Raw genomic sequence first — 16,374 nt, 5'->3', positions numbered from 1 at the left:
CTTTGTAGATCTACAGGCAAAAAACAGTAAAAAAGACAGAAAAATTACTCCTTTCATTTAAGGATGAGAAGCTATATTTTGAGTCTGTATAAGTAACTGCTGACTCTATTAGCCGCTCTCAAATAACCTTCATTTAGACTGATACACACATTTGTCTTTATCTCTTTGAATTAAGGTAAAGAAAAGCCAATTAATTTTAAAGTGAGGAAGTCCAAATTGAGTGAGGCAAGTCACGTGTGAAAAAAAACTTAATCACGCGAATGATCAAAAAAACTTTATCCACCTATGAATGAGAAATGACGTCCGCACACATTTCGGTTGAAATTGATGAACGAATGAACAAAAGGCAGATTTGAAGTCGTTGTGACGTCATATGGCCGTAACGAAAATCTTGACGACGGGATGAAAAACAACAAGATGAGTCCCGACGTACAATTCAAAAAATTTTCACTGACTATGTAAAATAGACATCTTTTATGTACATTTTTAAGTTTTGTGAAATGTTTCAAGTAAAAAAAATTCAGTCGTGTTGTCTATTTTACTGTTGCATGACAGTAAATGACTCTAAAATATAGCTGGCAGATTGTCAGAAAAAAAACCGATATAGCTTTGTAGATCTACAGGCAAAAAGCAGTAAAAAAGACAGAAAAATTACTCCTTTCATTTAAGGATGAGAAGCTATATTTTGAGTCTGTATAAGTAACTGCTGACTCTATTAGCCGCTCTCAAATAACCTTCATTTAGACTGATACACACATTTGTCTTTATCTCTTTGAATTAAGGTAAAGAAAAGCCAATTAATTTTAAAGTGAGGAAGTCCAAATTGAGTGAGGCAAGTCACGTGTGAAAAAAAACTTAATCACGCGAATGATCAAAAAAACTTTATCCACCTATGAATGAGAAATGACGTCCGCACACATTTCGGTTGAAATTGATGAACGAATGAACAAAAGGCAGATTTGAAGTCGTTGTGACGTCATATGGCCGTAACGAAAATCTTGACGACGGGATGAAAAACAACAAGATGAGTCCCGACGTACAATTCAAAAAATTTTCACTGACTAAACAAAAAACTAGACCTAGAACGGACTATCAGTGAAAAGAAGACAAAAAATCAAAGTCAAAATGCCGCATTTGAACAAAGAAACCACTAGTGAGAGAAGTAACTTTGGCTTTTAAAAACTAGGCCTGGAATGAGCTATGAATGAATTGGGAAAACGATTTAGAAAAAAATCTGATCGAAAAAAAAAACAAAAAACAATAAGAAGCAAAGTGATATTGACGTTTGTTACCAAAACACCACTAGCGAGAAGGTGAGTTTTTGTTAAAACGCCGATTTCTTACTCTGCTTGAAGTTTTTTGAAGTTTTTTGAATTCTGTAAATGAAACTAAGCGACGAGAAAACAAAACTTGTAGTAGTCATTCTTTTTTTTCGAAAAGATGAATATCCCAGAGTGAAACCAACATATATCGAATGATATATTGAATTATGATCCTTTACAACGCCACAGAAACCAAATCAGACGGGTCTTAGTTCAGAAAAAGCCACAAGGCAGCAAGAAGAACAGTACAGTAAAACTTGCAACTTTATTTTTACGTTATATAATTACCTTGTACAAAAATAATGAAATCATAAATTGTAAAGTGGAGAGATGAAATGAGTTGATTTAAGCATCAGTTTTGAGCAAACGGAAACTGACTTTAATGTGACTGAGTTATCAGACAATCTAAAGGACAAACAACGAGTGAGAAATCAACAGATTCAGTTTTTTAAAGTACAAACTGTTAGTTGAAGCAAGCAGAAACATTCGTATGAAAAGATCAATCAAATTGAAATGATGCTTGGCTAAAAACCAATCTATAGAGTCTGTATTGGGACTAAGTGTTACGACAAAAAGCGCGCAAAATTAAAAAAAAAAGACAAAAATTTTATGAAAAAGATTGTGAAAAACATATGAAAACAGATACCATCAACTAAAGGACTTAAAACTGTCTCACTAAAAAACCCTTGAAATTAAGTAATAAGATAAACAATAGAACAACAAAAAATCTCTGATATTTAACGAAACTAAATGTCAGTCATAAAAACCATTATAAATGCGCCCTGAGGGACTCAACCAATTGAAACAAAACACAAACGAAAGACGTATATCATTGTTGCATCTTTCTGGAAACATCAAAAACTGAAATGAAATTACTGCACGTGAACAAAAAAAACGAGCTCTTGAAAAAAGTTTTCCTTGCCTTAATTTAACATTTGAATGAATCATTTCGCGCCCTAAAAGAAGTAGCGTCCTCGCTTTCGTTACTGCTTTGTATTGAGTTAAAACACCACTCGTCTCTTTGAATTTGATCACTCAAATTTGACTTCAAAAATGTGTGGACGGAACTTCAAAAGAGACAGCGTGCCATCAATGTCCAAAATCCTTAAGTTGTAAACAACGAAGCGATGGCAAACAATAGATCCACAGATCGATGTCAGCTATTATCAAAACTGGCAGGGTAAAAATTTTAAAATAAATTTGGATTAATTTTCAGCGCTTGTGATAGTAATAAGACAAGAAACGTGAAAAACTTTGAAAACACTGAGCCTCATTTTTACTCGGGAAATCAAACAATTGAACACCTTTCAACAATTGATTCAGTTTTGTTATGTAGTAAATGAACGAATTTCATCCAATCAGAATCGAGTATTTCTAAATTTTAAAATAAGATTTAAATACGTTCTAATATACGTAGAAAGTTCCGAAAAAGTTCATTTAACATAATTTTAAGTAAATATAACCACTATATGTATCGATTAAGCTGGTTTTCGGCTTAATATTTTTAGGTTATCTAGACAATTGTCGATTGAATACGAACTGATTTTGACGTCAATGACATCAGACGAAAAAACCTGTTAAATGAGCATCAAAAAATCTTGCCGTCTAAGTTCCACTTGTGGCTTTGTACGTGATAATGCTTATACGTTGCTTTATTCTAATAACACGTTGTTATATGACGAAAAAAGAGTTGAATTGAATCTTCCGAACTTCTGTTATTTTCCGACAGAGTTAACATTGGTGCCGCTCCTTACAGAACCACCTTTTGTTTGAAAACAAAAAATAAATTCGCTTTTAGCCTAAATGTTGTGATAAACTGAATTAATAGATCATGAGCTGCCCATTTATTCAGTTCGCACGAAAAACTTTATGCAATACCCAATGTTTCAATCACAGGGTTACAAGGGTTACAACGTTTAGAGGTTTACTCTTTTACACGGATCATAGAATGAAGCGAGATCACAAACGTAGACAGATTGTCGCCACTCATGCAGAGGAAAAAAGAGTTTTGATGTCAATAGTAATCGCAGATGGAATATTACCCGAACAATTCAGGAAAGAATTTGAGACCAAATTGAATGACCTACCAAGGTGGTCAGAACGCAAGAGAGTCATTAATGGATGCAGATTAACTGGAAGAAGATTTGGACCAGAGAAAACGTGTCCAAAACCTTGGTACTTCAGCAGGTACATGCAAATGGTGCCAAACTGGAAGACAAAACAAGGTTGTTAATTTTTTTTGTTTTGCGGTAAATTGACGTTTTGAACTTAGACGGCAAGCAACCCAACTCGTTAACTATTTTATTTCAATATCACATGGGGTAGTAAAATTAAACTATTCTTTGTAGAAAAAAAGGTAGGGGCCCCCACATAATTTTTGAGACTAAAAAACATCGATTTTGAAAATTTTTGGTAGAGTTACCAAAAATTCGAAAAAATTGATACAGTTGGTTCGTATATCAAAAATAATCTCTGAAATAGAAAAAATTGAGAGAATATAATGCTAAAATGTCCAATTTTGAAAATTTTTGGTCAATTTTGATGCACCTCGAAAAAACATAGAATATCAATATCGAATATTGATAAACCGTATTTCTGAGTTTAAAACCGTCCAGTTTACTGGATTACCGTTCCGTAATCAAGAATTTGCAAAAAAAAATTGACCAAAAATTTGAAAAAATCGGACAAATGCATAAAATTTTGACAAATTTGTCAAAATATCATTTTCTCATTAAGAAGGTTCGTTAACTGAGTGAAACCCAATAAACACAAAAAATTGTGAAAATTTTCACAACCTCCGGCCTACCAAAAAAAAATGATCGAATCACTATAATTTTGCCTCTTCGCTCGCTTATGTAACGTTTCGTCCGCGTCCTTTTGTCCCTTAACATTTCATTTCTCCGTGTTCCGTTTTTTCAATAACGTCGCTCTCCCAACACTCCGCTTTTCGTTTTCTTCCGCTTTTTTTCCGGATTTCGATGTAGTATATCATATGTGATGAAGTATGTTGTTATTTTTGCTGTGGTATGTTGAGTATGCTAGTATGCTGGTTTGTTGTTTAGGTCTTATAGCTTTCTAGGGTGTGACTTAAGTTTATTCTCGAGTTACGGCTAGATTGTCCTTTGACTTTTCAACTTTACTAATTTACTAGCCTTCCTGTTGTAGTATATTGATTTTGCTGCTGTATGTTTGTGTGTAACTGTATGATTGCTAGTTTGTTTGGTCTTGTTGCCTTCTAGGGTGTGACTTAAGTTTATTCTCGAGTTACGGCTGGAGTGTTTCTTGACTTTTCCAACTATCTTAGTCTACAAACACACTATTGTAGTTTATTCAATTTTGCTGTAGTTTGTTAATACCGTTAGTATGTTGATCGGTTGTTTTGGTTTGGGTATTGCTGGGATGTGAATTAAGTTTATTCTGGAGTTACGGTTAGTAAATTTCTTGACCTTTACATCCTTTTACTGTACTACTGCATTGCCGTAAATTAGTTTCTCGTTAAATTTGTCGTTATAAACCCATTATGAACTATGTTAGATTGTCTTGCAGTAGTTTCTCTCCTTCTTCCTAGGGTGTGACTTAAGTTTGTTCTGGAGTTAGGGCTAGGTTGTTTGCTTGAGTTTTTGCTGTGGTCTGCTAACATAGTTCTTTCCGAACTCATTTCCCGCCCGTCTTTTCCCACCGTCCCGTTTCGTTTGTTTTCCCGCACGTCCCGTTTCTGTTCTGTCGCGCATTGCTCGCTCGACTTCTCGTCTGTCCCGTTTCCGTCGCGTCGCGCGTTGCTCGCTCGACTTTCCGTCCGTAACGTCTCCGTTTCGTCGCGCGTTGCTCGCTCGACTTCCCGTGTGTCCTTTGCCTCCCTCCGCGTTGAGCGCATAGCGCTCAGCGCTCCATTTCTGTTTTTGTTGGGCACAGTGTGCTCGACGACCTTCTTTGCTCTTTGGGTGGTTTGTTTTACAGACTGTCTACAGTGTGCTGTGTTTGGTGTCTTTTGCGTTGGGTTTGTTTTGCGTGTATTCGGTTTATTTGGAGTGTGCATATAATAGATAACCGTGTGCAGTGGTAGGATTGCTGGTCTTTGGCAATAATAACATCATGATGTCTAATAGTCTTGATCAAAAAGTCAAAAAGTTGTACGCTGCCAGGTCAAAGCGTGAGGCTGAATTGCATGCTATACATGAAGATATCCTTCATTGTATAAATAGTCAAAGTAGGCGAGTGAAAGTTGAACGCCTAGTAACAAAGTGCAACGAAGCATTTATGACCGTTGTAGACAAAAATGAGTACCTGATTGCATTTGCTGGAAAAACGGATGATCCAAGTGCACTTGTTCCTTCACTAGAGTCTTACTTAGAGGCAATGACAACCAAGAACGACAAGATCCTCACTTCAGCACGAAACTACATCAACTCTGCTGATGATAAAGTGAGTGAGTTTCAGGAACCGAGGGCTTCCATTCGTTCTAGACTTCCCTCATTGATGACCTCGTCAAAAACATCTACTCAGCGTAAACATGATTCCGTCGTTGCTAAAATGAAACGCGAAGAAATTGAAAAACAGAATGAGGCAGCCATTCGCCTTGCTAAACAGAAAAAACAAATGGAATTGGATGAACTGGAGGAAAACAACAGGAAACGGTTGGCTGAGGCAACTCTGCAAGAATTTGAATTGTTGGACGCCGTTTCTAAAGGTAGCCAATCTGAAACCACCGCAAGTGCTAAGAGCTCAATGAGAAGTGAAAAGGCTGTCCAGGATTGGATCAACACCTCACTTGACTTAAGTTTTAACAACGAGAAATTTAGTGAACCAGAGGTTACGAAAGACCCTCTAGAATGCCCTAGCCATAATAACGGCGAAGCAGTGGAAGATCAAAACACTGACATTTCAAGGCATTCCATTCCAAAAAATTGTCGAGGCAATTACTTTTTAAGCATTGAGACCTTGCAGCAACTCGACCCCTATTATACTCCACCTGAAAATTTTTTGGCTGCGGCTAACACACAGGCGTTGTACCAGGCGCATTTAAGAGCGCAAATAGATCAAACCGGCCAGCAAGGCATGGCGCTTCCAAGCATAACTAACCAAGGAACCGCGGATAGTCAGCCGCCTTCTGTACACGCTCCAGGGGCTTCTTCACCCCCTACTCAACAGCCCGTTCCACCACAGCCGCTTGCACCGCAATTAAATCAAAATAAAGCATCCGAGTTATTTCCGAACGCAAAACTTCAAATTTCACAATCCAGGGGACCTGAAACATCAAGTCTACCCAAGAATAATTCGGCCCAGCGAATATGCTCCCGACAACAAATTAATTTTGTCCCCCGAGCACCAAACGCCGCTATTCCTACTTTTCCGACAACAAATCATCCAGCCCCCGTAATAAACGTTCCCTTGCACCCCAGCGCCCCACCAAGTCCAAACACTCAACAGCACAACACCGAACCCGCTCATCCTAATGACCTTCCCATTCCGAACCCAGTCTTCGCACCTAACCTCACTGCTCCCATCCCACACGCCCCTTTGGTTAACCAGCCTCTCGTCAACAACAATTTTCAGAATAATATTAACCGAGTACACAAAGTCGTACGTTCCGTTGCTCCTCCTTTCCCAAATATGCCTAATATCCCTCTTGGCCAAAATTTTGTCCCAAATATGAGTCATTGGCGGTTTCCACAGCACAGACCATCAATAGTCAACCAAAACGTTAATACCGTAAACAATGTTGCTCCAAATGTACAGGCACACATCGCACCATCAGTTACGAATTTTCCACAACAAATATATTCGAAATCGCCCATTTTGATTGATATGCAATCACCATCCGGCGCACAACAGGAAAACCCGATCGCAACTACAAGTAACATTGTACCTGGTCTAGCCACTCCGGTTTTCCAGCCAACAAATCCTTATGTTGGGCCCATACCGTTGAGAACATCACTTCAGTAACAAAGACCAAAACAGCCTCAAAAGTGTTTGCATCAAACTCACAACAAGGGGACACAAAAAAGCAAATTCCATCTTCTTCCACAAACGCTTACTCTGGGTGCATTGTATGCAAAGGTAACCACCGGCTATGGGAATGTCGAGTTTTCAAGGAAAAGACTCCAACTCAGAGAGCTAACTTGGTGGCGGATAACAAACTTTGCTTTTCGTGCTTACGGGACAAGCACACATTCCGCCAGTGCCCTCAGCCAAGAAAGTGCCGAGCAGAGGGGTGCAATAGTTCGCATAACACACTATTGCATGGAGCAGATAGGGTTTTCCCAACAAAAAAGTCAACAAATCCAAATACCATCCAGTCTTCTGTCAACATAGGTCAAAGTAAAGCAACTACGAGTCAACAGCCGTCTAATAAGACCACAACAATGTCATCTGCTACTGATGTTAAGGGGCTCCTTCAGGTGACTGAATTGCAGTTGTTCAGTTCCTCCGGTTTAGATACCAAGGCTTTAGTATTGTGTGATACCGCCTGCAGTAACTCTTGGGTGGCCGGTAGTCTCGCAGACAGACTCGGTTTGCACGGTGAAGCACTAAAGCTAACTGTCAAGGGTATTAATACCGAAGAAGTAGTTGACACTAGGATCGTTGAAGTTACTGTGAAACCAAGAGAACATCAAGATTTCGAACCATTTACCATCAATCTTTTCGTTAAAGAGAGTCTGAACGTTGGCTCTGATATAATTAATGTACAGGCCCTGCAAGAGACTTACCCACACTTAGCAGTCCTTGATCCTGTGACATATTCCTATAAAGACATTGAGATGATACTCGGACAAGATGTCTATCATGCCATCCGCCCGTTAGAATACTTCTCTGCCGATGAGAAGCGTTCACCCGTTGCCGTACGTTTACCCATAGGCTGGATCTTAAGCGGTCCGCTACCATCAAGTTCGTGTTTAACCTCAACGTGCTTTAAAGTGAATATCGAACATGACAAGGAGTTAGCAAGTCAAGTAAAGGCATGGTACGACATTGAATCATTCGGAGCGAACAAGCAGGTTGACTCCAGATCTGCAGCAGACGCAAGGGTTCACGAGATCCTTGAGAATACCACCATACACAATGGCCTAAGATACGATGTCGGAATGCTGTGGGCAGCAGACAACATCCAGCTCCCAAATAATTACTTCTCCTCCCTTGTGCAACTAAAATCGCTCGAAAAACGTTTGGCCAAGGATGAAGACCTTAGAGAGAAGTATACTAGTACCATCAAGGAAGACCTAAACAAGGGGTATGTAATTGAGGTTCCGGACGCTCACAAGGTTGAGAACCGGTCCGATAAAGAGTGGTACCTACCCCACCATCCGGTTTTAAACCCGAACAAACCGGGTAAGGTGCGTAGGGTGCTCAATGGAGCAGCAAAATTTCATGGCGCCGCCTCACTGAATAAATCGTTGCTCACTGGCCCTGATCTGCTCCAAAACCTTATTTATGTACTTCTTCGCTTCCGACAACATCGATATGGAATACGCTGCCGACATCGAGGGAATGTTTCTACAGGTTGGTGTATTACCATCAGATCAACCATCTCTTCGCTTTCTGTGGCGGGAGGACCCCACAACTAACGTTGTAGTGTATCAATATACGCGCCATATATTTGGGGCTAAAGACTCGCCCACATGCGCCAACTATGCATTACAACGCACTGCGAGAGACAATGCCAAGTTTTACCCCGAAGCTGCAAAAGCCGTCCTTGAAAACTTCTACATGGACGATTACCTTGACTCAGTGGAGTCTCCCGAGAAAGCCATCAATAGATCGAAGGAATTGGTACATCTTCTCCATCTCGGTGGGTTCAAGCTTACAAAGTTCGTAAGCAATGTACCAAATCTGGCTGACCGAATTGATGGTTCCCCTCAATCTACTGAGCCCAAGTTTTTTGTTTCATGTCAGGATGATTCATCGCATGTGCTAGGGTTAAAGTGGGATCACACTAATGACACTTTAGTTGTGAGTCGGGGTACAAGCAGCGCTATCACCAAGTCCCTCACGCAACGCTTGGTCTTAAGTCTTGTCTCGAAAGTCTTTGACCCCATTGGTCTTGTCGCACCGTTTACCGTCGGTGCGCGACTGCTCCTAAAAGACATCTGGCGTGTCACAGGACAACAATGGGATGACGAGCTCCCACAAGACATCGTTCAAAGATTTTTGGTCTGGAGTGCGGACTTACCAAAGCTTGAAAACATCAAAATTCCTCAAAGTTACTTTAGTGGACCCTTTGATAATACAGAGGTGCATATGTTCGGTGACAGTTCGCAGGATATTTTCAGTGCGGTCGCATTCTTGCGAGCCCGAGTAAAAACACCTACGGGTCAAGAGAAAACAGAGCTTGCGTTTGTTTTGGGGAAAGCGCGCGTGGCGCCAATGAAAGTAATGAATGTCCCAAAACTCGAAAAGATCCTTGAGAATACCACCATACACAATGGCCTAAGATAAGATGTCGGAATGCTGTGGGCAGCAGACAACATCCAGCTCCCAAATAATTACTTCTCCTCCCTTGTGCAACTAAAATCGCTCGAAAAACGTTTGGCCAAGGATGAAGACCTTAGAGAGAAGTATACTAGTACCATCAAGGAAGACCTAAACAAGGGGTATGTAATTGAGGTTCCGGACGCTCACAAGGTTGAGAACCGGTCCGATAAAGAGTGGTACCTACCCCACCATCCGGTTTTAAACCCGAACAAACCGGGTAAGGTGCGTAGGGTGCTCAATGGAGCAGCAAAATTTCATGGCGCCGCCTCACTGAATAAATCGTTGCTCACTGGCCCTGATCTGCTCCAAAACCTTATTTATGTACTTCTTCGCTTCCGACAACATCGATATGGAATACGCTGCCGACATCGAGGGAATGTTTCTACAGGTTGGTGTATTACCATCAGATCAACCATCTCTTCGCTTTCTGTGGCGGGAGGACCCCACAACTAACGTTGTAGTGTATCAATATATGCGCCATATATTTGGGGCTAAAGACTCGCCCACATGCGCCAACTATGCATTACAACGCACTGCGAGAGACAATGCCAAGTTTTACCCCGAAGCTGCAAAAGCCGTCCTTGAAAACTTCTACATGGACGATTACCTTGACTCAGTGGAGTCTCCCGAGAAAGCCATCAATAGATCGAAGGAATTGGTACATCCTCTCCATCTCGGTGGGTTCAAGCTTACAAAGTTCGTAAGCAATGTACCAAATCTGGCTGACCGAATTGATGGTTCCCCTCAATCTACTGAGCCCAAGGTTTTTGTTTCATGTCAGGATGATTCATCGCATGTGCTAGGGTTAAAGTGGGATCACACTAATGACACTTTAGTTGTGAGTCGGGGTACAAGCAGCGCTATCACCAAGTCCATCACGCAACGCTTGGTCTTAAGTCTTGTCTCGAAAGTCTTTGACCCCATTGGTCTTGTCGCACCGTTTACCGTCGGTGCGCGACTGCTCCTAAAAGACATCTGGCGTGTCACAGGACAACAATGGGATGACGAGCTCCCACAAGACATCGTTCAAAGATTTTTGGTCTGGAGTGCGGACTTACCAAAGCCTGAAAACATCAAAATTCCTCAAAGTTACTTTAGTGGACCCTTTGATAATACAGAGGTGCATATGTTCTGTGACAGTTCGCAGGATATTTTCAGTGCGGTCGCATTCTTGCGAGCCCGAGTAAAAACACCTACGGGCCAAGAGAAAACAGAGCTGCGTTTGTTTTGGGGAAAGCGCGCGTGGCGCCAATGAAAGTAATGAATGTCCCAAAACTCGAAAAGATCCTTGAGAATACCACCATACACAATGGCCTAAGATAAGATGTCCGAATGCTGTGGGCAGCAGACAACATCCAGCTCCCAAATAATTACTTCTCCTCCCTTGTGCAACTAAAATCGCTCGAAAAACGTTTGGCCAAGGATGAAGACCTTAGAGAGAAGTATACTAGTACCATCAAGGAAGACCTAAACAAGGGGTATGTAATTGAGGTTCCGGACGCTCACAAGGTTGAGAACCGGTCCGATAAAGAGTGGTACCTACCCCACCATCCGGTTTTAAACCCGAACAAACCGGGTAAGGTGCGTAGGGTGCTCAATGGAGCAGCAAAATTTCATGGCGCCTCACTGAATAAATCGTTGCTCACTGGCCCTGATCTGCTCCAAAACCTTATTTATGTACTTCTTCGCTTCCGACAACATCGATATGGAATACGCTGCCGACATCGAGGGAATGTTTCTACAGGTTGGTGTATTACCATCAGATCAACCATCTCTTCGCTTTCTGTGGCGGGAGGACCCCACAACTAACGTTGTAGTGTATCAATATACGCGCCATATATTTGGGGCTAAAGACTCGCCCACATGCGCCAACTATGCATTACAACGCACTGCGAGAGACAATGCCAAGTTTTACCCCGAAGCTGCAAAAGCCGTCCTTGAAAACTTCTACATGGACGATTACCTTGACTCAGTGGAGTCTCCCGAGAAAGCCATCAATAGATCGAAGGAATTGGTACGTCTTCTCCATCTCGGTGGGTTCAAGCTTACAAAGTTCGTAAGCAATGTACCAAATCTGGCTGACCGAATTGATGGTTCCCTCAATCTACTGAGCCCAAGGTTTTTGTTTCATGTCAGGAGGATTCATCGCATGTGCTAGGGTTAAAGTGGGATCACACTAATGACACTTTAGTTGTGAGTCGGAGTACAAGCAGCGCTATCACCAAGTCCATCACGCAACGCTTGGTCTTAAGTCTTGTCTCGAAAGTCTTTGACCCCATTGGTCTTGTCGCACCGTTTACCGTCGGTGCGCGACTGCTCCTAAAAGACATCTGGCGTGTCACAGGACAACAATGGGATGACGAGCTCCCACAAGACATCGTTCAAAGATTTTTGGTCTGGAGTGCGGACTTACCAAAGCTTGAAAACATCAAAATTCCTCAAATATACTTTAGTGGACCCTTTGATAATACAGAGGTGCATATGTTCGGTGACAGTTCGCAGGATATTTTCAGTTCGGTCGCATTCTTGCGAGCCCGAGTAAAAACACCTACGGGCCAAGAGAAAACAGAGCTTGCGTTTGTTTTGGGGAAAGCGCGCGTGGCGCCAATGAAAGTAATGAATGTCCCAAAACTCGAATTACAAGCAGCTCTACTTGCCGCTCGACTGAAAAGAGAATCTTTACAAGCACTAACCGTAACTGTTAACCAAGTATTCATGTGGACAGATAGCACGACCGTCCTCCAATGGATTAACTCTAATGAGAAGCAACCAATCTTTGTTGCAAACCGCGTTTGTGAAATTTTGGAGCATACCAGCGTTGACCAATGGAACCACGTCGCAACTAAAGATAATCCAGCTGACGCTGGCACGCGTGGGATGTCCGCTGAGGTTTTGCAACTAAGCAGTTGGGTCAATAGTGCACATTTCTTAACTAACTCAAGTTTCCCTTTCGTGCCGAACAAAGACGTCATTAATAACATTAAACTTGGCGTCAACCAAGCAGTCATTATAGAAGATACAGTTTCTCTCGCCACATCTGTTAAAAAACAGACAACTCCCGTTCTGTCGTTATTCCCATTTGATAAATTTAGTTCTTATCAAAAGTACTTGCGCATTGCCGCATACGTTCTCCGGCTTCTTCCGAAACATGCCGGCTACCGTAACCCCGATGGTAGCATTACTGACCCTACTGAGCTTGACGAAGCCGAGCGTCATCTACAGTACTTGGCGCAAGGAGAGTCTTTTGAAGCCGAAAGAAAAGATCTTCTTGACAATAAATTCGTTAAACGGAGTAGCCGAATTGCTCCACATTCACCGTTTATTAGTCCAAATGGGCTAATACGTTCCTCGGGCCGCATCAAGCGCTTAATTGAAGTTGGGTTTAATGTAAAGTACCCAATCATCCTAGATGCACGTCATCCGTTTGTAAAATTGTTCCTTGAACACACGCACATAAAGCATTATCGTCAGGGCGTTGAATACCTAAGATCAATTGTGCAGGAACACTACACAGTACTGAAACTAAGATCATCCTTGCGTTCCATCAAAGCACACTGCCTGAGATGCCGAGAATTCCAAGCTGTAACCATGCAACCAATCATGTCTGACTTACCTAAGGAGAGACTTGCTTACCAGTCTCCTCCCTTCACGAACACTGGCGTTGACTACTTTGGGCCATTCTATGTTACTGTCCGCCGTACTACAGAGAAAAGGTGGGGCTTCCTCTTCACCTGTCTCACTACTCGCGCTGTCCATGTCGAGATAGTTACATCCATGGACACCAGTTCTTGTGTTATGGGAGTTGAGCGGTTTGTGTCACGTAGGGGTACACCTGCCATGATTTGGTCGGACAATGGCACTAACTTTATTGGAGCGGAGAAAGAACTCCGAGAAAGTATTGAAAAGTGGAACGTTGTCAACATTGCAGCTGAGCTCGCTCACAAAGGTATTAAGTGGAGGTTCAATCCACCCAGCGCACCACATCAAGGTGGTATCTGGGAGAGGCTAGTACGCAGCTTCAAACGCGTGTTGTATACTATTCTTGGCACGCGTCGCCTCACGGATGAGGTACTGCATACTAACTTCTGTCTCGTGGAGAATGCTCTCAATTCGCGTCCTTTAACACCCGTAAGCGCCGATCCGTGCGATTTGAACGCTTTAACGCCCAACCACTTTCTTTTAGGAGAACACTCTGACGGTATTCCGTCTGTTGTCGGCAACAATGAGCTCGACCATCGTAAACGTTACGCCCGTGCGCAGTCGTACGCTAATGCGATCTGGTCCCGTTGGATCAAAGAGTACGTACCGACGCTGAACCGACGCTCTAAGTGGCAGACGCCTGCCGAGCAACACCTTAAGACCGGTGACTTGGTTTGGATAGTTGAGGAAACCAACCCTAGGGGTTACTACCCAACCGCTCGGATTGTGGAACTCCGTTACGGCTCCGATAGCGTCGCGCGCTCCGCCGTTTTACGTACGTCGACCGGTTCACTCGTCCGCCCGCTTCTAAAACTTGTACCAATTTTCCCAACATCTTCTTCCGGGCCGGAGGATGTTACGTAGTAAGTGAACGAATTTCATCCAATCAGAATCGAGTATTTCTAAACTTTAAAATAAGATTTAAATACGTTCTAATATACGTAGAAAGTTCCGAAAAAGTTCATTTAACCTAATTTTAAGTAAATATAACCACTATATGTATCGATTAAGCTGGTTTTCGGCTTAATATTTTTAGGTTATCTAGACAATTGTCGATTGAATACGAACTGATTTTGACGTCAATGACATCAGACGAAAAAACCTGTTAAATGAGCATCAAAAAATCTTGCCGTCTAAGTTCCACTTGTGGCTTTGTACGTGATAATGCTTATACGTTGCTTTATTCTAATAACACGTTGTTATATGACGAAAAAAGAGTTGAATTGAATCTTCCGAACTTCTGTTATTTTCCGACAGAGTTAACAAATTTTTCAAGGGCTTTTAAATGACATCACTTCTGTACACCTCCGCAAGAGATGTCAATCGGCCAAAATTGACTTAACAAAAAGAAGTTAGGGTATAGCATGAAGTTCCTAACCCCAAAGAAATTTGGAGGTTGGAAGAAAAATCTTGCATTTATGGAGAGCCGTAATCTACCAAGGGTCGTAATCTACAAAACAGTTGCCCGTACTTAACTCTCAGGCAAGTTCAGTACTGAGCCAGGAGAAATTTCAGAATATTAATTTGCATTCAATTTGTCTGAATCAGAGCCTGATACATGAGCTATTAATTGTGTGAGGTTTAATTGTAAACCCAATTAATTTTGAGTGTTTTTTGGCTCAAACTGAATGCACGATTGTGTTGAAGTTGAGTTGATGTTGGGTGATTCTCTCAACCGATTTACTTACGAATAACAAAGATAACTTTTTATCGCGAAGTAAATTGAGGTTTGCATAATGAGGTAATTGGGATCTTTTCCGTTTGTGCCACCCCCCACCCCAGTACGTTATGCTCCAACCAATTACAAAACACGTGCCATTGCATAGTAAATCACTATGTAAAAATATGGCACGTGCGTCTGGGGGGGGGGGGGGCACGGAAACGATCCCAAATATTTTTCAAAAAAAATTATAAGTTTTGTTGATGCAGTACAAACAAACTTGACAATTTTACCAAAATCTCAAGCGTTGATTTCCTCAGGCAATGATAAACACGCACCGACCGTGACTAACCGTTTGTTCAAACAAAAAATTGCATCTTTCAGTCCGAATTTTTAATATATCTATCTCAGAAACTGCCCATTGAATGCTTTTGGGGTGGGATTTATTTTAAAATGAGTAAACATGTTCAGTTAAAACATAACTTATTTATAACAAGTAAATTAAGATTTAGAATAATGAGGTATTTGTTTTGTGACTGACCTGCAATGACAAAGAAGACCCCAGATAGGAAGAAGTAGATCCTTTTATGGGCTGAGAAGTATCCCAACACGTTGATGATGAGGCCAGTCATGAGAACTATGAGACAGATGCAGGGGTAGATTAGGGTGCTACGCACTATCCTCTCTAGAAACAGAGACTGTGCTATCCCCTCTAGTCAAACATTCATACAATTTTTTGATCAAAAACTGCAAAATTAATGGAAATTAATAAACTTTGCGAAAATCTGATATTATTTTGATAGTTATTTGTGAAGTAAGTAGCAGCATTTGTATTCATTTCCATATATATATATCCATATATATAAATATATATATATATATATATATATATATATATATACCCGGGTCGAATGTCCTCCCTAAAATCCTCCCATTTTGATGTAAGAGTGGGGGGGGGGGGTAATTTGTCTATGGGGGGTAAATTGATGTAAGAGTGTGGGGGTAATTTGTTCAGAGGGGGTAAAATGATGTAAGAGTTGGGCTGCAATGGGAGGACTTTTGAGGAATTACCCCCCATGACTGAAATTGCCATGTAAGAGTGGGCTGCAATGGGCTGCAATGGGAGGACTTTTCGGGAATTACCCCCCACGACTAAAATTGCCATGTAAGAGTGGGCTGCAATGGGCTGCAATGGGAGGACTTTTCGGGAATTACCCCCCACGA

The 16,374-nt window shown here is 41.6% G+C and overlaps 1 protein-coding gene across 1 annotated transcript in view; it reads right to left on the bottom strand.

Moving 5' to 3' along the window:
* LOC142353887 (uncharacterized) overlaps positions 1 to 15,832 on the bottom strand; it is a 32,239-nt gene extending 16,407 nt beyond the window's left edge. The window contains exon 1 of the mRNA XM_075406116.1: positions 15,692 to 15,832. Coding sequence (XP_075262231.1) covers positions 15,692 to 15,782 — 91 coding nt within the window. The 5' untranslated portion in view covers positions 15,783 to 15,832. The remainder of the gene's footprint in view (positions 1 to 15,691) is intronic.
* Between the last annotated feature and the right edge of the window lie 542 nt (positions 15,833 to 16,374).

This window comes from Convolutriloba macropyga, chromosome 15, assembly GCF_964194025.1.
Source record: "Convolutriloba macropyga chromosome 15, txConMacr16.3, whole genome shotgun sequence".
Lineage (NCBI taxonomy): Eukaryota > Metazoa > Xenacoelomorpha > Acoela > Convolutidae > Convolutriloba > Convolutriloba macropyga.
This window is presented reverse-complemented; position numbering and strand designations above follow the sequence as displayed.